Source organism: Drosophila virilis, chromosome 5 (assembly GCF_030788295.1).
Source record: "Drosophila virilis strain 15010-1051.87 chromosome 5, Dvir_AGI_RSII-ME, whole genome shotgun sequence".
Lineage (NCBI taxonomy): Eukaryota > Metazoa > Arthropoda > Insecta > Diptera > Drosophilidae > Drosophila > Drosophila virilis.
In genome coordinates this window covers 5,400,379-5,425,288 of record NC_091547.1, presented here as the reverse complement: position 1 = coordinate 5,425,288, position 24,910 = coordinate 5,400,379, and the positions used below count along the sequence as shown (strand labels likewise).

General features: G+C 41.1%; 1 protein-coding gene across 3 annotated transcripts; it reads left to right on the top strand.

The window, feature by feature from the left end:
- Window positions 1-611: 611 nt before the first annotated feature.
- On the top strand, window positions 612-16,415 carry Np (serine protease notopleural). 3 transcript variants are annotated; one of them, XM_070210141.1, is made up of 10 exons: window positions 654-710; window positions 2,367-2,477; window positions 7,399-7,660; window positions 11,076-11,233; window positions 11,308-12,847; window positions 12,922-13,425; window positions 14,812-14,989; window positions 15,058-15,210; window positions 15,274-15,545; window positions 15,608-16,415. In XM_070210141.1, exons 3-10 carry the CDS (start codon window positions 7,399-7,401, stop codon window positions 15,769-15,771), a joined length of 3,231 nt encoding a protein of 1,076 aa, XP_070066242.1. In that variant the 5' UTR covers window positions 654-710; window positions 2,367-2,477; the 3' UTR covers window positions 15,772-16,415. The 3 variants fall into 3 exon arrangements, with proteins under 3 accessions (XP_070066241.1, XP_070066242.1, XP_032292709.2); XM_070210140.1 differs by lacking the exon at window positions 2,367-2,477 and having other exon boundaries at window positions 612-710; XM_032436818.2 differs by lacking the exon at window positions 654-710 and having other exon boundaries at window positions 2,047-2,477.
- The last annotated feature ends 8,495 nt before the right edge of the window (window positions 16,416-24,910 follow it).

The following is a 24,910-nucleotide window of genomic DNA, read 5'->3' as shown; positions in this document are numbered from 1 at the left end:
AACACTTTACAGCAAGTTGGCAGCACTGACAGCCACAATATACACACAGTGACAACAGGTTGTGCGGCCGATTCAAATCAAATATTTAGAAAAACAAAGAAAACAAAAACCTGATAAGAACGAAAGGGAGAAGAGGTAAATAAAAGCAGTTAAATGAAAACAAACAGCAGCAGTCAGCACATCTTCCCAGAAGCACAAGTGCCACACAGACTGACTGTGGCACAGGCTGGTCAACAAACACACGCGGCATGCACAGAATTTCTAATGATGCAACTTCCGTTGTGGCAGCCACAAAAACTAAGAACCTGAGCAACAACTGTTGGAAAGTGTGTGGACATGAGTGTTTTGGTAAGTAGCTGCACGAAATCACAACAAATAACATAATCAACACAAGATTAGCTAATTAAGCGGCTTGAGTCAGCTGCCTTATCAGGCACAGTCGCAGCTTCATTGATTGTTGCGCACTCTCTCTCTCTCTCTCTCTCTTTCTCTCTCCCGCATCACAACACGCTCTCTTTCACTTTTGACTCTGTTATGCTCTTGGCATCCACAGCAAATAAATTCCACTTCTTTGTTGCGGCTTAGCCTGCTGTTTGCTCCTCTTGTCCAAAGCACTGGCCACAACTTGTTGCCTGCTTTTGGTTGGGCCCGGCCTCAGTTGCTGTGGAGCAGCGCCAGTGTCAAGGTCTCTCAAGTTCAAAGCGTTTGTTGTGCGTCGATTGCTTAACTTAAAATTAAAAAAAAAAAAATAAATAAAAACACACACTAAACAAAAGAAAATGTTATGAGCCGCGTTTTAATAATATAACCGCTAAGTAGCTGTGTATGCCAAATGCTGTGCCATCAAGCCACATTGATTAATTGTTTGATTGATTGATTGAGCGTGATTTATGCGTGTGTGCGTTGCTGTTGTTCTAATCGTTGTTATTCATTGATTGCAAGTGAGCTAAGCATAAACAGAAACAGAACGCTCAAAGCTGCTAAAAAAGTGCATTAACATAATCAAACTATGTGTGTGTGTGTGTGTTTTCTGAGAACTAAAAAGCATAGCTTAATGGGCTGCTGGCAGCTTAATTAGCAACAATTGCAGGCAATTCTTATCAGCGGCCAGCATAAGCAGGTATACAGAAAGACAAGCTAACAGCAGCGTTAATAAAGTTTGACTTTCTTAACCTGACGACGTGCATAAATTATAACACAAACACATTTCAACACACACACACAAGCGCATACAGCGTCAGTTAGTTGAACAAAGAATGGCGACAGGCTCTGTGAGCAACACTCATTTGCACCACACACCAAAAAAAAAAAAGAAAAAACAAAAAAAAAAAAGAAATATATATTAAAGAAAAAGCCACCGAGAGACTCCCAAGTTAACAACTGCGCTTCGTTGTTGTTGCTGTAGTTGTTGTTGTTGTTGTTCTTGTTGTTGTTGTAGCCGCTTCTTGCTATTTTAATGTGAAAGCGCTGTTAACCCCAAACTTCAGCTGTATTGCCCCGCAGCCTTCGCCCGCCACAGCCGCAGCTAGCATACAAATGCCGCCAATCAGCTGTGGCTGTGACAACAAGAGAGCAGCGAGAGAGTGTGCCAGCGTGTGTGTGTGTATGTGCGTGTGACTGTGTGTACGTGTGTGTGTGGCTGTTCATTTGAATAAGCAACAGCAACAACAACAACAACAGCCTCCTAGCATTTGTTGTTCTCACCATTTTGTGAACTGGCCTTAATGGAAACCGTTATGCGCCAAGCTTCAACTAGCGTCGCTGCCGCAGTCGCTGCTCGCGTCGCCGTCAGCATCGCCCGGCTACGCATGCGCACATGTTGCGGCTCTCCATATGAGTGTGCGTGCGTGTGTGTGTGTGTGTGTGTTTGTTGCCTCTTCAGCTACTACCAATTTAGCTTTGTCGTTCTTCAGCGCTTTGCGCTGCGCTGTCGCAAAATCTCAGCAAACAGCCGCAGCGACGTCGACGGCGACTGCGACGCCAACGTTCGCGTCGGAGTTTGTCTTTGGCTTTGGCTGGCTTCAACTGGCGTGTGGATCTTTTGTATGCGCGCTTCTCTCCAGACGTGCGCAACTCAACGCGGTCTTTGGCTCCTCTTCGTGCTTCGGCAACGACTTGCTTCGCCTTACGGTTACGTCGATTCCGTCTGTGCGCCGTCGCGTCTGTGTGTGTGTGTGGCGCGCGCGTGTGTGTGTGCGTGCGAGTGTGCCTATAGAACTTGAGTTATTGGCCTCAAATTGGCTTGGCCAGTGCGTAGCTGCATAGCAAAAAGTTGAAAAGTTTTGCCGCAAAGTAAACAAATTATAATCCTGAAACACAAGAGTTTAAACAGTTTCTTTGTTTTTTTTTGTAAATATATATACTAGCTATATATATATCTACATTTTTTGGGCCTAAAACAAAAGTCAGTCTGGGAGAAAGAACGCGAGAGAGGAAGCGAGAGAACGCAATCAGCAACAACACACAATACAAGCAGCGTGAGTGTCAAACAAAAGCCAAATGTGAAAAAACTCATAAAAAAATATAAGAAACTAAAAAAAGCCGCAAGAACTCTAACAGCAGACACATAATTCCAACAAAAACAAAATACAATAATAACAGTGCTGGCAGCAAATTAAAAGAAATGACCCCAAAATAGTTGACAGTGAAGTTGATCTACAGTAAAAACCCAAATAAACAAAAAGCAAGCAACAAAAAAAGATACACGCAAGTAAATGCAAAAGATACAGACCCCAAAAAATCTTTAGATGCGCGCGCACCGTTGCTGTGTGTGTGAGTGCGAGTGTGTGTGTGCTTAAGTAGCTGCAGCGCACTTTCTACCACGTACAAGTCAATTAGAGGCACACACACTCACACACACACACAATAGTTGCGCATAACTGCAACTAACTGCAACAGCAGCAGCAGGCAACAGGCAGCAAGTTGCTGCAAAACAAGAGCAGGCGCAACAACAAGTTCAAGCGCCTTGATTTTGATCAACGGCCAAAGCCAAACGAGTCCAAAGCAAAAGTTGCCTTGTGCTGCAAAATTTTTATTGAAATTCCTGTTAAAAGCAACAACAGCAACAAGAACAACAAGCGGCAGCTACAAGAGGCAAGTGTTTCAATTGCCGCAGCAGCCGCAGCCGCAGCAGCCAACGAGACACAAGAGCAAAAACTTCTTTTTGGAACTGGTCTGCTAGCTGTTCTTGTTGTTGTTGTTGTTGCTGTCGCTTGGCTTTGACTTTGGTCTAAAATGCAGAGGCTCCAACGGCTGCCACTGAGCGAACTCCCCCCATTGGCAGCAGGCAGCAGGCAGCGGCGCGCCTTTAGCATTATTTGCATTTCTGCTTATTCTGGTTTTGCCAGAGATGACGAGAGGCTCAAAAGCTGCACCAGAAGCTGTAACTGGAGCTGCAGCAGGAGATGTTGCTGCTGCTGCTGCAGATGCTGCTGCTGTGATTATACGCCCCCCAGTTGCTCCGTTTAAGTCCATGTTAATTATAATAATTTGCGTGCGGCAAAAGCAATTGAGAAATTTTGTCGTAGCAAGTTTGTGCCCTAAGTCTTTTGTTTGTGTGCGTGTGGCGTGGCGTGCCTTAACTTGGCTTTCTAGAGCTAACTGAACTAATGAACTCCCGCATCCCGCAGCTAGCAATAGACAGCACACAAACACAAACACATACACATATACACGCACAGTGCCAACACGTTCGAATTTCTCCAAAGCCGTTTTTGGTTAGCAGCAACAGAAATGAAAGCCAAGTTGAGGCAGCAAAAGTGGACGCACTTCTGGTTTTGATTATGTGCGCTACCAAATATCAAATGGCATAATTCTTTTGTTCGTCTGCCGCTGCTTCCTCTTCTCGTTTTATTTGGCTAATTTGATATGACAATATTATGCTTTCTGCATGCATTTCACTTTTCTTTTAAACAAATATACATATATAGATATAATATGTATATATTCATATGGCCCAGGCGAGTGAGTGAGAAGAGCTGCCATATAAAAAGTACAATTTGTGTGGCTTTCGCTTTTATTTAAGGCAAGTGTTATACACATGCACACACACACACACACACACACACAAATGCCTTTTTAATAAAAAACAAACACACAAAATAAAAGTTCCCTCAGAAAAAAAAACTTGTAATTTCACTTTTAACATGTCGAGTGGAAATAAACATCAAATTTTTATTTGCCCAAGTGGAAATTACTTAATTGTTTTCAGGCAACGCCTCCACTCCAACAGCGAAAGAAAAATAAAATCATGCAAATCATCTGTGTGTGACCCAGTTTAAAGATATTCTGCGACTCACGTGCGTCTGTCCCGCCGACTGAACGACTGGTTTATCGACAGTAGCCACAAAATTCATGTTAATTTGCACATTTCTCAAAATGGAACGCGAATACAATTACACGCATCTGATATTTATATGGCGAGTCAAGAACGTGACCCAAATACACAAATAGCCGTCCGGCCAAACACACACAATGGCTGTTGTGTGCGCGGCGATATTTGTGTGCTGTGTAGATAACTTCAATCTTCAATCTACAAATCTCTCAAATTTTGATGCTGAGCTGCAATTAGCTGCCGATTCTGGCACCTAATTAAAAGCAATCATCGTTGCCTTTCATGCGGATATATTTTATAGCTTCCGTTCTGGTTTAAGTTTAAATTTTTTTTATGCGACCGCGTAAATTACATTTAATTGCGCCTAAGTCGACGCCCATTAGACAACGACGATGCTACAATAAAGAACTAGAATGCTATATAGGAGCTTGCGCAACTATCTGTTGCCCTGGAACAAGATCTAAAGAGTTCTTAAAGTGGTTCAGTGATTAGAATAAGTATAAATTCAACTATTTATCAAAAATCAAGGCAATAACTACAAGAATTCTGCTTGAAATTGCCATGTAAAGATATCAGAAGAGGCTTAGAAAGTTGTCTGAAAACTACTTAGATCGCATTCGATATCTTTAGCTGCTTACAATTTTCAGGTCTACTTCATAAATTATGATAAGAATACAATTTCTGCGCCAGAGCGGAGTTAACAATATTTTGAAGCAAACTTGTTGAGGATATAAATTACTTATATGTATCGATAATGATCGACTTTTGCTGCAGAGCACAGCTAGCCACATTTTTAGTACATTTTCTAACAACAAAAATATCTTACGAGTATTTAGAATGCTTGGAAATTCATTAATATTGCTGATTAAATTATTATAGTGAGCACTCTAATCGATAATTATCGATTTTTGCAGCAAAGTGGAGTTAGTTTATTAAATTTGATGAAAATGTAACCCAAATATCAACATATCGATTTATGTTGCAGTGCAGATTCAAATATATTTCAATTAAATTTTTATGAAAATGTAAACTACTAATATCCGATTTAAGTGCTTCATGTCTCCGTAATATTATTGACAAAACTATAAAAATGAGTTAGCCGCAAACTACATTTTCTGAATCCTTCCTTCGTACAGGGTATTACAGATAGCCAGGTTTATAACGCACTTGAAATTAATTAGAGTTTATTTTAATGACAGTTGCTAGACTTTAGCTTACAACGTTTTATAGCATTATTTTCTTTTTTGCACACGCAGCCGCATGCGGTTATAAATGCCTGTAAGCTTGAGGCAACGGTTCTGGCCCAATGTCAATGACCGTATTACGCAACGCAGCCCCTCAGAACACGAACAACAGCCGCAGCCGCAGCAGCAGAAGCAGCTGTTGTTGTTGTTGGCCAAAGAAAACGCTCCAAACAAACGCAGCGCGACAGCAAATTGCTCAACGCTGCAGATCGTGACGAGCGTGTGAGCAGAGCGAAAAAGAGAGAAAGGGGGAAGTTACAGAAAGAGAGAGAGGGAAGGGGAGAGGTAGCATACAGCTAACTTCTAATGATGCTGCTTACGAATCAATGAAAACATCGTCGCCAAAGCCACAGCACAGCGTGTGAGCCAAATGGTGCTCATCATCAGCAGGTTGGGTCTCGGTTCGGTTCGGTTCCAGTTCCAGTTAGATTCAGACGACTCATCGCTGCCGATGGCCCCCGCACACCGCTGGGCATTTCTTTTGTTGCGCTTTCTTTGATTGTTACAGTTTATGTCATCATATCTGTACATTTGTCATGGGCAGAAACTTTCTTCAGCCGAAGCAGCAGCAGCAGCGGCTGCAGCCGCCCATCAATTAGGCGTCTCTTGAACTTTATCGCACTGAGAACCAGTTGCAAATGCTGCAACATTTGTGTCCACTCGTTTGCACCTTGTACAGTTATATAAACGCTTATACAATCCATAGTTCCCGCTCTTATGGGATACTGCGGGCACCCATTAGCACGTTGTTGAGCGCTTTCTACGCACACACACGCACACAAACACATACGCACACTTTTGCTTTCCATTGGGCGCTTTAGGCATGACTAAACACTCGATATCAACGACAGCAGCAGGCGCAGCAGCAACAACAACAATGCCGCCAGCAGGTGGCTAAATTACACATACGCCCAGTTCTTCCTACATTTATTTGCAATTTTAAATTTCTTCTCACTTGGTTTCTATACACTTTTTGCATTGGGTATAATCAATTCGTCATGCTGTTAACACTCACAGCACAGCAGACATTGCTTTGTTAAGTTTCTGGTTGTGCTATGGATGATGTGTAGAAAGTACATAGTTCTGCATTGGGAATTTAAATTTTAAAGCTTTTTAACTTGGGTTTACATTCTAAATATTTTTCTTCTTTTTTCTTTGAGGAAGTTAGACATGGAGCAAAAGCTGCCTTAAAACAAACCGAAGTATGATAAGATTTTACTTCTTTAGAATAGATTTAAAGTTTGTCCATGCAGAAAACTATTTAAGAATTACAAAAGAAAATTTAATATCGATAGATATTACTTTAAAAAAAAAATACGATTTTCCTAACTAACAACAGATTTATTTTGTAAGCATTCTTAAGTTCTTTGTACTTCTAATGAATGGCTCCCCTGAGTATGCCTAAATTCTTTCCCCATTTCACATGCTTAGGTAAATTCTCAGCAAGTTTTGTGCACAATTGTTAGGTAACCTCTGAAGCGTAGCATGAGTTCGTTGTGCTGTAGAAAGTCTTTCTCGCCTTCTAGAGTTTTGTTATTATTTTATGTATTTTTAAACAATTTTTTTTTTTTTTTGCATATGCAAGTCACTCGAAACGAACGACTTTCACCTACTTGAGGAGCTTGAGTCACCCAATGCTTCTACGCACTGGCTGTCTGAATGTTTTTCTGCTGTTGCTTTTGTTGTTATATTTGCCGTGCCCATGGCTTGTGTGGTAGAAATTCCGTGTTTAGTTTTAATTTGAATATGGACAAGGCCCGTAAAACGTTTCACATTTGCCGCAATGACTCATAAATAAAAATGTTTATTTTCCATTTGCAGATGGGCGCGTTGCAGCAGCACCAGCAAAGTTACAGATACAGATACGCAGCCACAGATACGGCAACGGCAGCGGCTACGACGTCGTCGAGCAAAAGTAGAGCAGACACCACAACAGAGACCGCATCGATCAACGCCAGAAGCAGCAGCCCGAACACCATGAGCAGCATCTTCATCCTGGCGCTGGGCAGTCTGCTGCTGTTGCTGCTGCTGCCCGCACTGGAAGCCAGTCCCATCTTTGTGGATAATCCCAGCTTAGCGCAGTGTAAGTAGCTAGTTTATGAAGCTGTCACCTGACAGCTTTTGGCGGGCATTTCTCTGGCATCACTCAAGATACTTATAAAGACATCACGCAGCTGAGCCCCTGTTGACGGGTTTTCCAAAGAACTCCAGCACTTTCTCTCACGTAGGCTATTAAAATGCTTTTTACATGATTTTTTCTCTTCTCTTTTTTTTTTTTTTGGGGCGTGAACCATGATAACAATGAAATTAAATGAAGTTAAATAAAAGCGAATGCAAGTTGTGAAGATTCTACAGCGGTTGGTACGATAAGAAACGGAATGCAAATTTTAATAAAAACATTTTATATGAACTGGCAGATAATGAAAATTATCTTTGCTTTAATACGATTTTGTTGTTGAGATGATTATAATATGTTTTGATAAATTTAAAAGGTTCCATTAAGATAACCCAAAAACTGAGAGGATAATTTACACAAAGATAAGCGCACAAACACACAAATTGTTGTCCTGATCAAGAACATAAGAAGTTTATCGATTTAAAGTTATACTCAATAAGAAAAACATCTTAATATATACAAAGTATATTTGCTGTGTAGAAAGCAAGCACCGAATCTTCGTTTAATAAAATAAACATTTATTACCCTCTCAGCACTTACGGAAAACTAGAACTAAAACTTATAAAACTGTTGATGGCCAGCGAGCTCGGCTCGCTCAAAGCAGCAGCATCGGTAGCTAGCTAAACAAAAAGTCCATCAAATTTGATTGCCAAAATATAAAACGAAAGACTCAAGACACAAACTTGTTCTTTGACTTAAATGGTCAGCTAAAGCTGCTCTCATGTGGCGTCTCAAATGAAAGTAATCAAAATTAATGATGCACAACGACAGCGACAGGCGTTGCGCATTGAGCATGGTTAAATTGGGTCACAACCATTAAGAATCAAATTTGGATACGATTAGCACTTCCTCTGACCGGGGATGCCATCAGACATGTGTTAGCAGCAACAGCTGTCAATTTGTCGACAACAATGAGCAACGCTTGAGGCAGTTACAATCGCTTACGCAGCATCCGCAGCTCAGAGCTCGCGAGAGTTTTGTTGGGAAATAAAACTACAAAACTTTCTTGGCTGAAAAGCAAACATTGAGCCAAAACTGGCAATGCCGGCAAACGGCCAAACGTCAGCGAGCAAAAGCAATTGAGGTCAACCATCAAAGAATGTTGCCATAAAAATGAGCCACCAGCGCAGCCGCAAGAAAGCGTGTGCCAGACAACAACAACAACAGCAACAACAACAAAAACGGCCGTTGGCAGTGGCTGCGCTAAGGTGGCAAGCATTTCATTTTTATGACTTGCGACTGGACCAAAGCTGACCAACAGGCAATAACAACAACACAAACAACAACAACAACAACAACAGGCACAATAACAATAAAAAAGAATATATATTTTGTACTTGCCTCTATAGACAGCAAGATGCCGCGCAGAAAGCGGAAAGTAAATTGACGCCAAGTGAAAGGGAAATAAATATAAAAACAATGCCAGCCCATGAACTCATTCTCAGCGCTCTGGTCAGCACTCTAACACTAACGCCCCATGCTGGCCACGCCTTGGCTTGAGGTCATGACGCGCCTGACCCAATTTCCAATATATAGACGCCACGATCAAGTCGCCCACAAAAGTGTGGCTCGCAGCAGCGTCGCATTCGCATGCCAAAAACGAATATCCGACATTGCAATGCGGGTCTCGGACCACGCTGGGCCACGCTGCTCTGGCTGGCTGGCTGGCTGTTTGGTAGGCAGTCAGTGTGCTTGGCGAGTGGCTAGCGAAACATATGCTAAGCTGTTGACCCAAAAAGCCACAAAACGAAATGCAAACACAGAACCAGGCGAAGAACAAGAGGAAGAAAATAAAGAAGCCAGCCCGAAGAAAAAGCTGAGACGTTGACGCCAACGCTAACGACAGACGCTGACGCTGCGCTGGGTCTATGAAACGTGACAAAGTTGTGACTTCAGAAATTTAATCAGAAGTATGCGAGTGTGTGTGCCGGCATTCGATTTTTCGGTGATGTCTGTGCTTTTTGTTGGGTTCTTGGCCACGGTTCGTGTCTTAAGTCATTTGTTTTGCGCTGGCTCAAGCAATATATCAGCATTTCGTGTTAATTGCATAACCAATAAACTCTTATATACATCAGTTTTACAGTTAAAGTTCAATAAACGCAAAACACACATACACACACACAAGCACACACACAGATGAGGCTTCTGATTTAACATTGAACTACGAGTAAATCGCACGAAATTTATACGCCATTTAACTTGCGCTTAACACGTTGCCTGTGACACGGCAGCTACCGCTGCGCCGTTTATTTATGAACGCGCGAAGTGCAAACATACAAAAGGTTCTTTACAGGCGGCGCCGAGTTTGTTGCTTAAGTCTTTCGTTTGGGGCAACGCACTCACTCACTCACTCTCTTCCTCTCTCTCTCTCTATATGTGTTGCCTGCAATTACATAAGTTCAAAGACTGAACGCACGACAAACTGGGCTCCATTACAAAATATGGCCCCAGCGCACACAATGTTGATGCTTAAAGAGGCAATTCATAAATAAATAAAAAGAATAATAATAATAATAATAATAATGCTACTGTTGCCTATGTTGTTGCTGTTGTTGTTTTTGTTGCTGTTGTTGTCGTTGCCGTGTTGCCTCATCGGGCTCAAGCGGACGCCCTTCAGCAAGCTTCATGCCGCTGCTTTTTATGGACTGTTGAAGCGGCTGCCGCTTGTTGCTGTTGTTGCCACTTCATTTTCACTTGTGTTAACTGTTTGACTAACGGTAAACGTCTGCCTCAAATTGGCGTACAAATTGAAGGCGTTAATCGCCCCAACAAACGGAAATGGTGTGGAGCATCAGAAAAGCAATAAGAATACGGAGCAAAGCACAAACCAATTGTCGTACTGTTAAGCGTACACAGAGAGAAAAATGTAACTAACACAAATAAAAAAATAATTAGAATAAATCAGATTAAATATTCAGATTAATAGCTCCACAGCAGAACACTGTATGTTAAATATAATCCTGACAACATTTGTAGTGAAGAGACTAAATATATTGGAGATAAATTGTGCATTTGAAGTTAAATAAAAAATACAACAAAAAAAGTACTTAAAGCCACAAAAGCAAAAATCTTCAAGATAATGATGATATATGTGTATGTTTATAGTAAATTAAAATGCATACACTTGTTTTTAGAACTTCATAAATAGTTGAAAGCAAGAACAAATAATTTATTTATATTTATTTTTCTTAATTATTTAATTTATAAATAGTTTGCCCTTCATTCGTCGTCTCCCTTACCGCACACTGTCACTGCTCTTATTGTTTTTTATTTGTATTATTCTCAGCCTAGCCTTTATTAATTTAAAATTTCGTTTCTTTAGTTCAATCCGGTCGCAACATACGCCACCTGCCCTGCATAGTGCGCAAGTCGGGACGCTCGGGTGTCTGCATGTTTGCCATCGACTGCATCAAGCAAAATGGAACGCATTTGGGCACCTGCATCGATCGCTTCTATTTTGGCTCGTGCTGTGCGCTTAAGGTAAGCTCCCAGCTGCAACCAGTTTTATAATCTTTTTTTGTGTGTACTAATTATAAAGCAATCTCTATCTGCAGGAGGAGCCTTCGCTGTTTGCGCCGGAGATAAGCGACAATAGCATCGATCAGAATACGATTTCACATTTCTCTCACGAATCAACCACGTTGCCTACGAGCGCACTCTTCAAGCTAACCACCGAGAGCAGCACCACGCATAACCACAATTATCAACAGCAGCAAAACACCGCCAGTGAACTGCTGAAAAATGTGACCCAAAGCTATCTGAGCAGCATGAAGCCGGTGCGCACCACTACCACCACTAGCAGCAGTAGCAGCAGCGGCAGTCAAGCAACAAGCCACTCACCTAGCTCTACGCGTCGCCCCACCACCGCGCACACCACCCACAAGCACTCACACTTTGTGGTGCGCACCACAGTCAAACCCAGCGCAGCACCAACGCCGATAACCACCGTTAAGCCGCTGCGGCGTCGCACCACCACAACACGTCCAGTTCTAACCACCGTGCCAGCGCTTGAGCAGCGCATCGAGACCACGACGGTGCCCAGCAAGTTTGTCACTTTCCAGATTGTGGAGACAACTACGCCAACAGCCACCGAACCCACCAATCGCTTACCCGAGACAACCACCAGGCGGCACACCAGGCCCACCGCTAGCAGCAGCAGCATCAGCTCAGCAGCTGCTAAAACAACAAGCAGAACAACAACAACCACCAAAGCGCCAACCACAACCACAACAACAACGAGGTCGACGACAACGACGACGACGACAACGCCACGTCCAACACCACCGCTGCGCACAACCACGCCAAAGCCACACAAGCCGCAATCTAGCAGACGGCCAGCGCCTGTCAAGAAGCCAGCAGCAGCAAACACCACAACAACAACAACTGCAACGCGCAAGCCCAGCGACAGCAGCAGCAGCAGCACAGCAACAACATTGCCCGCTCGCAAGCCAGCTAATAGCACCACCAGCACAACAACCACAGCCTCAGTAGCTACTGCTAGCCAGAGTCATAAAACTCCGGCAGCAGCAACAACGAGCAGCAAGCTGCCGGAAAGAACAACACTGGCGCCCAGACCAAAGCCACAGCCAACGGGCGAAATTGTCAAGGTGCCAGCATTGTTGGCGGACGACGGCAGCACAACAACCGCAGCAACAAGTACCCGTAGACCAACAACAAGCAGCAGCAGCACAGCAACAACCACAGCGCCCAAAAAGCAAACCAGCAGCAGCAGCAGCAGCACAACAACAACAACCACAACAAGCACGCCTAAGCCCACGCGCCGGCATACAACGAAAGCAACAAGCACCACAGCAGCACCGCCAACAACAACAACAACAACAACCGCTGCAACGCTGCTCACAACCGAAGCGCCCAAATTGCAGACAAAACCAACAGCAACAGCAACAACAACAACAGCAGCAGCAGCAGCAACAGTTGGTGGCACCACCAAAAAACCTGGCCTGATCACCTGGACAGACGTTGAAGCGGAGCCCATTACAAATGCGACCATTAGCAGCGATTGGCAGCCGGGACAGTCCGCAGATTGGGTGCCACTGCCCACTTTGTTGCCGGAGTTGTACAACAAGACGACAGGTAAGTGGTTGTTGCGCCGTGTATAAGCAATGCGGCTAGCTGCAAGATAAACATGAATCGAATTCTAATTGCAGCAACGCCCAGCGCCACAGACAAGGTGGTTATCTCGGTGGCCACCAGCGTCAGCACCAGCAGCGGCGATTCGAAGCCGGGTCAGAGTCAAATGCATGAGCAGACAATGGTAACCAGCAAGCCGCATAGAACCACAAAGCCGCCCATAACCTCCGGCAGCAGCAGCAGGCCAACAGCAACAACTGCAGCAGCCACAACAACAACAACAACAACGACCACAAGAACAACTGTAACAAGCAAAACCACAGAGGCACCTCCAACAAAAACAACAGCAAAAACAACAACCACAACTGAACGCTTGGAATTAGCATCCTCAACGTCGTCTTACACAGATTCAAGCACCGAGTCGAGCGGCAGTGGCAGCAGCAGCACCACCAGCACCACCACCACCACAACAACGGATTACAGCGGTGAGGATCTGAACCAGACAACAACTACAATCGATGCAGCTGGAAATACAACCGTAGCGCCTGCGACTGGCTTGGAGGGCGTCGATTACAGGGAAGGTGAGTGCAACGCGCTGCTTCTTCATTGATGCAGAAGGCAAAATAAAACATAAAGAAACGAACTGAGAATAACTAAGTAGATAGATAGTCGAAGACCGTATGCCCTTTCCTTGGAACATATGCAAAATAGCTGACAATCAAAATCTTAAGCCGCATTTTTTATTTAATATTTATATTATTGCTTAATTTAGGCAAAATGTTTTTAGCAAAAACTTCGATAGTTCCTATTTATCAGTCAGGCTCAAAGATTAATTTTGCTAGAACTCTAAAGAGATGGGTAGATCTAGATCTATAATATAAAAGTTGGTGATAAAGTTAATAGCCAAACTAAAAATAGGTTTAAGAAATCGAAAAATCGAAAACTTAATTCCATCACGACATACATATGATATATCAAATTTATGATAACAAAAGTTTTCTCGATACTACACTTGACCATAATCAGCAAATACCAATTTAGTAGAAAATGTCGCCTTCTCGCTTACATGGTTGATATACCCACCAAAGCAAGTGTTGCATACAAAAAAAAAAAAAAAGGATGAAAAAAAAAGAAACTTGTTTGCTGCAGAGCGAAGAAATCTATTAATATACCAGACTTTGGCCATAAGACAAAGATGCGTGGCCATTAAATTCAATTTGAAGGCTGAACATTGGCCTTGAGCAAGAACTTTGTGTCTGACTGTCTGTGCAGAGCGCGAATGATACTCGACTCCTCTTGCGATGGATGCTGCACAGGAGCAGCTGCAGCAGCATCATCGTGTGTCTAGAAAGCTAAGCGCGGCTTTTACTGCCACAAATACAACAACAACAAGAACAACAACAACAGCAGCAGCAACAACACGTAGAAGAAGAACTCATGTCCATAGCAATTTTTACAGCAATAATTTACAATAATGACTGGCGTTGCGGTCATTGTGCCGCCTGGGTCACGTTGTCTGCTGCGCTTATCGTGCTTGCTTAGTCGATTGTCCGATCTGTTGTCCCACACCCCACCATATCTCCTCCTGGGGTTTGTGGGCAAAAAATGAGTCAGGGAGTTGTTGCCTGTTGCCTGTTGCCTGTTGCCCGTTGGCGAGGCCCGTTGACCGATTTGCGAGCAACTGCAATATCTTGATGCACGAAACGTACGACGCAGCCATAAAGTAGGCCGTTGACTGCTGGCCAAAGTCAAGGCCTGGCCAAGACCATGGCGAAAACGAAGACCAAGACATGGCCAAAGCATATTACATTTCTTGGCTGGACTCTTGGGATGACTGAGTGCCTGTTGTAGTGATTAAAATGTTTAAAAGGCTTTTGTGGCCATTACTTTAATTGTGACCTGCTCGCCTATTAAATGCCGCCCTTCTGCCCTTTTTTTGTTTTTGCTTGTTTTTGCGTTGTCCGCAGTCTGCGGCCGTCGCATGTTCCCCGAGCCGCGCATCGTTGGCGGCGCAAACGCCGCCTTTGGACGCTGGCCCTGGCAGATATCGCTGCGTCAATGGCGCACCTCCACCTATCTGCACAAGTGCGGCGCGGCGCTGTTGAACGAGAACTGGGCAATCACCGCAGCGCATTGTGTTGACAAGTAAGTGGCCCGTCAGAGAGCTGGCTAAAAGCGAGCTGTTGCCTAACACCCGCTCTCGTGTATTGCAGTGTGCCGCCCTCCGATCTGTTGTTGCGCCTGGGCGAATACGATCTGGCCGAAGAAGAGGAGCCCTATGGTTTCCAGGAGCGACGCGTGCAAATTGTGGCCTCACATCCGCAGTTCGATCCGCGCACCTTCGAATACGACTTGGCGCTGCTCAGGTGAGTGTGCGCACACACACACACACATATATAAATAATTATAATTCTTGCTGCCTTCTGCAGATTCTATGAGCCCGTGGTATTCCAACCAAATATCATACCCGTTTGTGTGCCCGACAACGATGAGAACTTTATTGGGCAAACAGCCTTTGTCACCGGCTGGGGTCGTCTTTACGAGGATGGACCGCTGCCCAGCGTGCTGCAGGAGGTCGCTGTGCCTGTCATCAACAACACCATCTGCGAATCGATGTACCGCTCCGCGGGCTACATTGAGCACATACCGCACATATTCATCTGTGCCGGCTGGAAGAAGGGCGGCTACGATTCGTGCGAAGGTGAGCTTTGTAATTCATATTTGATTTATGACGCGGGCTAATTGCATTGAACCGATTCACAGGTGATTCTGGTGGGCCCATGGTGCTGCAGCGTGAGTCGGATAAACGCTTTCATCTGGGCGGCGTCATATCCTGGGGCATTGGCTGTGCGGAGGCCAATCAGCCCGGCGTTTATACACGCATCTCCGAGTTCCGAGACTGGATCAATCAGATTTTACAGTTTTAGTCGCATCGTAGTCTTCGCCTGTGTATTATGCCTCGTCCTTAGTGAATGCCCAGCACCGCAAACGATCAAAAACTAGAACTCGTGCTTTGGTTATGGCCACACGCTCACAGACAATTCATGGAGTTTTGCGCATAACCCAAGCAACGATTTCAGTTAACATTTACCCACAACTCCTACACCTACCGCCCCCTTCCCCAGCAATCCACCTGCACACACAGCACAGCAATGAGAACAACAAAAATCACAAGAAATTCCATTGTCATTATGTTAATTTTAAAGAAATGCTTAGTTTAAATCATAATTTACAAAAGAAAAGACAAACCCTATTCATGATTATGATGATGATGATGATGATGATGAGGATGTAACGTATTAAAACGATTTGACTCTTAATTTATTTTCCCCCCACATTTGCTCTGTATATAATTTTCTAAATTATTGCATAACATTTATTTAGCTTTAAGCTTATTTAATAGAAATTCGGCAAATGGCTCTACTCGATGTAGGACATTTGATAAGGCGCTTCTTTTTGCACGAAGTTATTATACGAATACATAGAAGAAGCTATTGTAATTTAATTTAATACGCGTATTGTAATTATTTATTTAAAAGCACAACAAATTAATTCAATTAAAATGTTTAAAACAAATTTACAAATGCTGCTGTTTTTATTTTTACTAAAATAGAAATTTTGGCTTGGGAGTTTTTATTTTCAATGAAAATACTTAGAATATTGGCGTTCAATATGAAGAATTCATGCCTTGCAAAAAGATTATGTACACATGATAATTTACGCAGCACAATACATTACAAATTTAATTTGCCATGAAAACTAAACAAAACACACTATTTTATAAATAAAGCAAAATTAGTTTCAAGTAAATATTTTGTTGATTCTCTTAGGTTCTTTTCAATCTCAAACGCAGTGCATACTTTTAGGCTAACAAAAGAAATTACTAGCGCCATCTAGAGTTCGTTATAAAGTCGAGTCCATGCAAATTTAGTTTATATTCAACAAAAAGGTAATATCTGCTCGTTTTTGTTACAGTTCTTTTGTATTATTTATGTACAGTGGTAAATGGAGTAAAAGGACTAATTAAAGACAAATTCGTTTAGACAAATATTTGATTTAAATTCTATTTGTTTACCCATTAGCCATTGAAAAATGCAAAAAGTGTTTAATCCACTCAATCCATTTCTGCATAAACACAAACACATAGCAGGCCAAGCAAACTTCACACATTATTTATTAAGTGGAGTATTTATATTCCGGCTGCATGCACCGAGAGCTTGGCAACAATTCAGCAGTATTTGGCAGACGCCGCATATGATCGGCCGAAAATAAACACGAAATTTAAACCGAAAAATAAAAACAAAAACATTGCCCAATATTTCAAAGTACAAAAAACTTTCTTTACAAGTTGAGCAAGTGACAAATTTCCAAATGTATTTTGCATATGTAAAATGAAAAAAACAAATGAAAACATATTTTATATGCGAGGCATGCGACAAACGAGCAATACGCAGCAGAAATAAAGTCCCGAACAATCGGCGTGTTTTTGGGGGCTTTTTTAAATGTTTTTCGAGCAGTTTTTAAGCGCTCTAAATATATGTGCCGCATAAGAAAAGCGTTAAAGCTAGACAAACAAATTAATTATAGGAAAATTTAAAAAATTTAAGAATTTTTAAGTTATGAAATAGAAGCCAAACCGTATGTCAAATAATCAATAATAAACACAAGTAAGTAGATAATCATTTAAATTTCTTGATTGAATATTAACCGAAACATAAATAAACAAAAATGGTTAGTCTCTCATTTGAAGATAAATGTAGCACAATGAAGCTATATTGCTCCTAAGTTTGATGTCTCGCATAGGAAAGTTATCTGTGGTCTCATCAAGGGCTAAAAGACAAAACGTTTTTGGTCAGCACGATGATCAACGCCCCGCAATTACGGTTGTCGACGTCATTGCGATGAGTTCGTTCGTCATGGAACTTTCGCTTTCGGACAATGTCGGTCATTTGCATATGACAGACAGACAGACAGACAGACAGGCGGTCAGACAGACGGGTGGGCAGGGGAACTGAGCGTGGTTAGCGGCAGCTGAGTTTGTTTATGGCGTGTGGGAGCCACATTTCGGGCCACTTGGATCACCTGCAACAACTTGAGATCATCTCAGGCGATCTCACAGACCAACATATCATAATTTGTGCAGGCATCACGAGCCTGCGCTCATGTGTACCGATTATCAACGGCTGCAATCACAGCTCCAACTTGAAGTGCTGCTCCTTGACCAGCTGCATACGCTTTGTACCTGACTATTGCATGAACTTTCACATGCAATTGGCAGTGGTATGGCATGGCTTGGCATGGCTGCCTGGCAATTCGTGCCACTAATAAACGCTCTTTAGTAAATGCGCTGGGCGTGTGCAGATTATGCGATTTGGCCAAAAATTGAAACGTGCCCAGAAATTGGCGGACATTGATCCTGCTGATCGCTGATTAGATAATCGCCCATCCAAGCTAAGACTTTATAATTTATGGCGAAAGTGCAAATTTCCTGGGCTGGCGCATTCACTTTTATTTTGGTATTCAAAATATAATCATTTGTCATGTGAGTTTTTTATGAGGTTTTGTTTAAATGCGTATTTATTGATGGCATATTTTTGTGAATCTGCTTCATATTTTGGCTTGTTTGATGCCTCACTTTTTGTCATCGACCAATCGCCCAATTTGGCTCTTTATGATTATTGTTAACACTCTTGTGATAGGTCGGCTATTTATATAAAAAATAAACTGGTGAAATTTGTGTAGCATTCGCTTGTATAAGTTGCAGAGTATTTTAAAGATTTTCAAACATATGCCTTATATAGTTTAAGTATTTGATGTCAACTAAAAAATTGTTAGCTGTTTAATGTGGGCTGATAGACTGAATAGCTGACAGAAGTTCAGATAGCCTTGTTATGTGATTCTCAAAAATTCAAGTAAAACCTCAAAGACCACATCAAGTAAGGTGTTTTACAAGTCCTTATGTTTTTATTGCTTTGATTGCCTAATATTGATATTAAACAAGTGTTTTTGACCCTGGCACCGCAGCAAATCATGCAAAATTTCCGTTGAACTTAATTAATTACATTAAAATTAATTAGTAAATGCAAATGATTTAAAATTTGCATTCAACGGTACCCCATTTAAATTAATAACAAAGACTTTAAACTGAAAGGTAAATCAGTAGCCCCGTTTGGTTATAGAAAACGAGAGGGGAACATGAAAATTTCCCACAGCCAATGCCGCATACAATGAAAAACGAAAGCGATGAAGTAACTGGAACTGAAACTGAACTCAACTCTGTTGCGGGCAGATCTTGCACTTAATTTCCATAGAAAAGTTGCACAATTAAACAGCTTGAAGCACATTTTGGTACACAGAGACATCATTAAATGCTGCGCACTGCCACAGAAGTGTGGGCGAGTGTCAGTTGGCAAGAGCCGTTTTTTTTTTTTGGAAGATGACCAAGTTCCAGTTGCCGTTGCTCTGTGTCCCGCATGCACAATGACTTTAAGCGACGTTTTGAACTTTCCCAAACTTCTGGACAAGCTGTACAATGGAAATGGCTCTTGCGCTTGTAATATTTTTTCTTATAATTTTATTGCTGCCCGCAAAGATTTATAGGAAGCAGAGCTTAGCCGCGCCAGCCACTCGAGAAGCAAACCAAAAAACGAAAGTTCCACGCTGCAAGTGCTCAAAAGGCAACTGAATTTTCTTTCTCCAAAAACAAAATGAAAACAAATAAATAAAAAACAATTGAAAGGTACTTGGTAAGGTAAACAGCGCCTCATGCTGCTGCATGCTGAGTTGCCACCGTCGCCTCAATTGCTGCCGTGTTCTGGGTTCAGGCAAACCCCTTCCAGACAAAGGGCCAGTCAATATCAACTGCTGCAATCGCACAAAATACACAAGTCAGACAGACAGACAGACAGAAGAAAAACAATGCACACAGAAAACTTGAAAACTTCTTTAACGCTTTGGGGGCAACTGTTCATTAATTTGATCGCATCATTTTGAAAATGCAGCCCATAGGAAATTACGCCTCATCCGGTAATTATTGGTTTGCCAGGCCCTTAAATCTTGATAGATAGATCTTCGACATGTGTGAGTACTTAAGTCCACACACACAATCAAACATACGCAAAGGTAGCCCGCATTTTCGGAGCGCCGTCAGCTCAAATGCATTCGCTGCGATACGTTTTTCCAACGGCTTGTCTACAGGTGTATCTAATGTTTCCCTTCATCTCACAATATGGGCGTCATAATTGTAATTTAGCTAAGATGATCAAGTGTTGAGACATTACCAAATGACAGCAGATTTAGAAAGCCAACAATCTGTGATCTTCAATAACAAATGACTCTATTCGAAAGACTCTGCCACAAAGACTTCGGAGGAAGTCGTATAAAAACTTTGGAAAATAAATTTAGTAAAGCAAAAGAATGGAAGGCAGCTGCCCAATCAATCATGTGGACAAAACACGACTCTCAAGATATGTTGTTTTATAATCGCTAAGGTTTTTGGCTAAGTAATAAGAGTTTAAGGTCTAGGAGAAGCATTCAGCATGAGCGAGCTTCACAAGTCAACATTGCTGTCTTTTAGGTAAATATTAAAAAAAAAAAAAATAAAAAAAGAAGCAAACTAACATCTAAAACTAAATCTCAGAATGTAATTATTCCAAAAAAAAAAAGTTGTAAAATGAATAAAAAAGGAATAGAATATAGAAAATAAAATTTGAAAAAAACTTTGTTCAGTTCAGCCTTAAGATAATAAAAAGCACGTAAGATCTCTTAAAAGATGGCTTTATGTTTGTTCAATAAAAACTTGTGACCCACTCAAAAGTGAAGCGAAGGCAGCCGCAAATGTTTTCCCGCCCAACATTTATCACTTGGAAATGGATGTAATCAAAGAAGCAAAAACTTGGACAAGTATTTATGCATTTTCTTTTGGACACTAACGAGTGTTTTGTGCAGTTTTTTTTTGTGTTAAATAAATTAAAGTTTCGCTTTCTAATTAATTGCCTGAGCCGAGACACCTACACCAAGTGTACAGACAAATATTTTCCCTTTTCAATTTTCGCCAATTAAATGGCCGAACAATATAAACAAATAATAATAATAAATTGTATATATATAGAAGATGATTACATTGTAAGAGCCAAAGAAATAACGCTCTGTCCGAGACGGAAGTAAATAAAATGAGGCGAGAAAAAAGATTCTGTGAAAGGTGCAAAAATATGCGCGAGATGCGGACGAGGGGGAAAAGCGCAAATAGCATTGGAAAAGGCAATGAAGACGAAAGTTGTTGCGCAAATGAAATTAAAATAAATTGCCAAATACAAATGAAATAATAGTGCAATTTGTTAAAGGCACGACAACAGCAATAACACACAACAACAACAATAGCGAAGCTCATGCAAAAGTTTCGCCCATTTCTACGACTATTGCCCCGCGGACCCTATTGAATAACATTTGCGTAATTAATTTTAAGTGCGCTGCAAAGCAAATTAAATCATATGTGTTGCCCGCGGTCAGAGGCAAGGGGATTAACGTTGGTTCCAACCGTAGCCGCAACCGCAGCCAGAGACGGACCCTTTCCGGGCCATTGACACGTGCTAACCGAAATTGTCGGCGATTTGTTGTTTGCGGCTTTTTCTAACAGCCACCGGGGCGGACGGTGGCCGATGCTCAATTCGAAGCTCGTTATGTTTGCATTTTGTTAACGTGTCATACATTAGTTAGTTAACTATGATAGTGAGTGTGTGTGCGTGTGTGTGCGTGGTATTTGTACTTGTTGCTGCTCACTTTCATTTCTAATGCGCCGTTGCTGTAGTTTCTTTTCTTGTTATGCCCTTGCTTAAGCTATCACAACTTTCACATGATGTTTGCCACAGACAAAAAAAGAATTTGCAAATTATTTTTAAAACAAATTTAAATTGAATCAATAAAATTATTATTGTTTCTAACGAATTTTAAATACTTTTAAAAAAAATGTTATTATTGTCATCGTGAATACAGCTTATGTATTTATTCCAACTCTTGAAGAGCCCTGGCTTGAGAATAAGACTTCAACACTTATTCCAAAAGCCAAAGGTTCAAATAGCGAACCTGCCTTTTCAATCTGACTGCCATTTTCTAAGGACTTCTAAGGGAACAGAAAATTTAGCTGCAAAGTGATCGCTGAATATTCAATTCAACTAGTCTTAAAGAAGTGAAAACCTATGCGAGAAATAAATAAACATTTACCTAAAACCATCATTATTAATAGTATAAAAAGATATATAATATATAAATATAACATAAATATTCAACAAAAATAAGTAAATTTTGTTTAATTTAAATCAAGCTAAAGGGTATTGAATCTGTTGCGTTTCTTTAAATATATTTTACTTATAGTATTTTGTTGATTTAGTTTTCGTTTGTGTTGAAAATAAACATAACTGCCAGATGCTAAAAGTGAAATTATTGTTGTTTTATGTATTGTATTGTTGCATATCTCTTAGTAGCTACGGTAGCTACGGTTGCTGACTGGGAATCGAATTCCATTGAATCTCTCGGCCGGGTTAGTGTGTTCAACTTGGCTGGCTGTTAAGCTACTTGCTGGATAAAATGTAGAAAGTAGAGTTCAAAGTCGGATAATGATGATGATTTGACTGTCAGATCATGAAATTGGTTGGCAAAATATGTTAACTTAATTTAGCTGGCAATTAATCACAAGGGCGTCGTCAGCTCCAAAGTGATTAATTAGTTTTCAGCATTGCCAAGATTCCAAATATTTTTCAGACCCACTCATTCAATCCGTTTGAACTTTCGTTTTCAACGGCGGCAGCGATGAAAACAAATTTTGACAGACCTAATCAGCAGCAAAACCAGACAAGAAACAAGGAATACCCACAGTTAAAATAAAAGTAGCAAAAAAAAAAACTGCCAAGCATACGGCAGGCGATTTTTTTTCTTTTGGCTGTTAACAAATGTTACGATTTGCCCCTGGCCAGAGACCTTTTATCTTGTATCTCACGTTTTACACCTGCAGATTCGCAACAAAATTCACATGTCAAAAAGATATTGGCTTCTTGCTTTTTTTTTGGGTTGGCTTTTTGCCTTCAATTGATTGTCTTAACGCCCACAGAATGTAGCTTTTGACAATGCCACGCCTTCGACGGCATCGCCTTTCACGCGGCTAGCTGGCGTTGATTGGCATTATCTGAGAAATTCAAATTCACACACTTGTCACTAATTATGCCGTTGTTATTAGCGATCTATCGTGTAGTAGCTGCCCGCTGCAAAATATTTGCACAGCGTTCGTCAAAAAAGTGTGCAAAGAAAAATAAAATAAATCATAAATAATAAAACGAAATTTCATCGCGATGATGGATCATCAGCAGCTCGAGCGATATGTGAACTGCAGATGCCAAAAATAAAGAAAAAACATAGATTTAAGCACTGGAATTTTCCATTGTCTATTTTTAAAACCAAGATAAATGAGAATTAAGCAGAAGAAAGCATGAAAAATGCCACTTAATGTGTTTATTAATGTTGAGAAACGATAATCGACCATGTAAACTGTAGTTAATTAAGCGCTTGGAATTTAGTTAAATATAGAAATATAATATAATTTCTATAACATAATATTCTATAAATATAATTACTATAAAAACTTGAAAGTTTAAAGGAGTTTTATTAATTTTAGGCAAATAATTGAACAGTTTATAATAATTTATCAATAGGTCTGTGATTAATTTTGAAAAAAGTTGAACTCATTGAAAATTGGTAAAGATTATTTTTGTGTAAATGTATGTAGCAGGCAGAAGATATTACCTTTAACTACGTAAACTATATTTATTCTTGAGCAGCACCAATAGCCGAGTCGATCTAGCCATGTTCCGCTGTCTGCCCGTCCGATGTTTGTAAAATTTTGGATTTGACTAAGAGATCTTAATTATACTTGAGCATATTTTAAATCGGATTTAATTCAATATATGAATGAAGGCAATATTGATAAAATTATCGTTATAGATGTTTCACACTCTTTCTTTGGAGCTGTATTTCTATTAATAAAGTTTCCATTTAAAAGCTCACCTTTGTTTAATAAAAATTCATTCAAATAACTTCACATTTAAGAGCTCTGCTTATAAATCTAAATGTATTACATTTGTAACAGCAAATACCCATTTTTTATTTTAACAAACTGCATTCACTAACAAAGAGGGGTTGGGTGGGGGATTTCAGCTTAATGAAATCTCAAATACCTGAATTTATGCATTTGGATTTGTTTTAAATCAAAATTGTGGCACATCCATTAATTCAAATGGCTTTTCAATCGCTTATCAAATGACATTTATTTATTTCCTGTGCTGTCTATCGAGCAACCCATCTGCTTTCGATTATATAATCCCGCAGCTAGCGGCTACTACAAAGTCGAGCGCAGAATCGCTGCAACTAACTTAATCATTCGCTTTATTTTTGACTAAATTGTGGCTCATTCGTTATAGACCGGGTTTTGTGTTTTTAGTTTTTGTATTTTGGCACCTTCTGGGCTTTTGTCCAGGTGAAAGCGATTCATTTGGAAGTTGTTTGTGTTTTAATTTACCTTGGCTAAAATCATTTAAATTATAATCGAGTCATTTACGTTGGTCGAATGTCGTAATATCTCTGCCGAGCTGAGGCTAATGATGCGCCTGGGAACGCAGAATTTGCTAACGACGAAGAGGTGTGAAAGTACACCGAGCTGTGGTTCTGGCCATTAAGATAAACGGCTATGCGCCACCCACGTGCCCGGCATAACCAAATGGCAAGCCATAAGCCGCAACGTTTTCCATTTCAATGGCTATGCTGCGGCCGCTGGCTGAGCTGACCGCAAGAGCCAACCAAAAAGCCAAACACGAAAAGAAAACAATCACAAAACAACAACTACAACAACAGCAGCAGCAACAACGACAATAACGAAAGTGAAATTCTACACAAAGATCGTGTTGGTGGAGCTGCACGCTTGACCAGCCAAGTGCCCGGCCCTGGCACCGGCTCAGCGCGGCTCGAGCTGGAACTCCGACTATGCTAATGTTTTTTTTTTTTTTTTTTTTTTGCTAGGCCAAG

Coding starts and splice junctions, on each gene's coding strand:
- Np (XM_070210140.1), top strand. CDS start 7,399: ATGGGCGCGTTGCAGCAGCACCAGCAAAGTTACAGATACAGATACGCA. Junction 15,211..15,273: donor TACGACTTGGCGCTGCTCAG/GTGAGTGTGCGC, acceptor TGCCTTCTGCAG/ATTCTATGAGCCCGTGGTAT. Junction 15,546..15,607: donor CGGCTACGATTCGTGCGAAG/GTGAGCTTTGTA, acceptor ACCGATTCACAG/GTGATTCTGGTGGGCCCATG.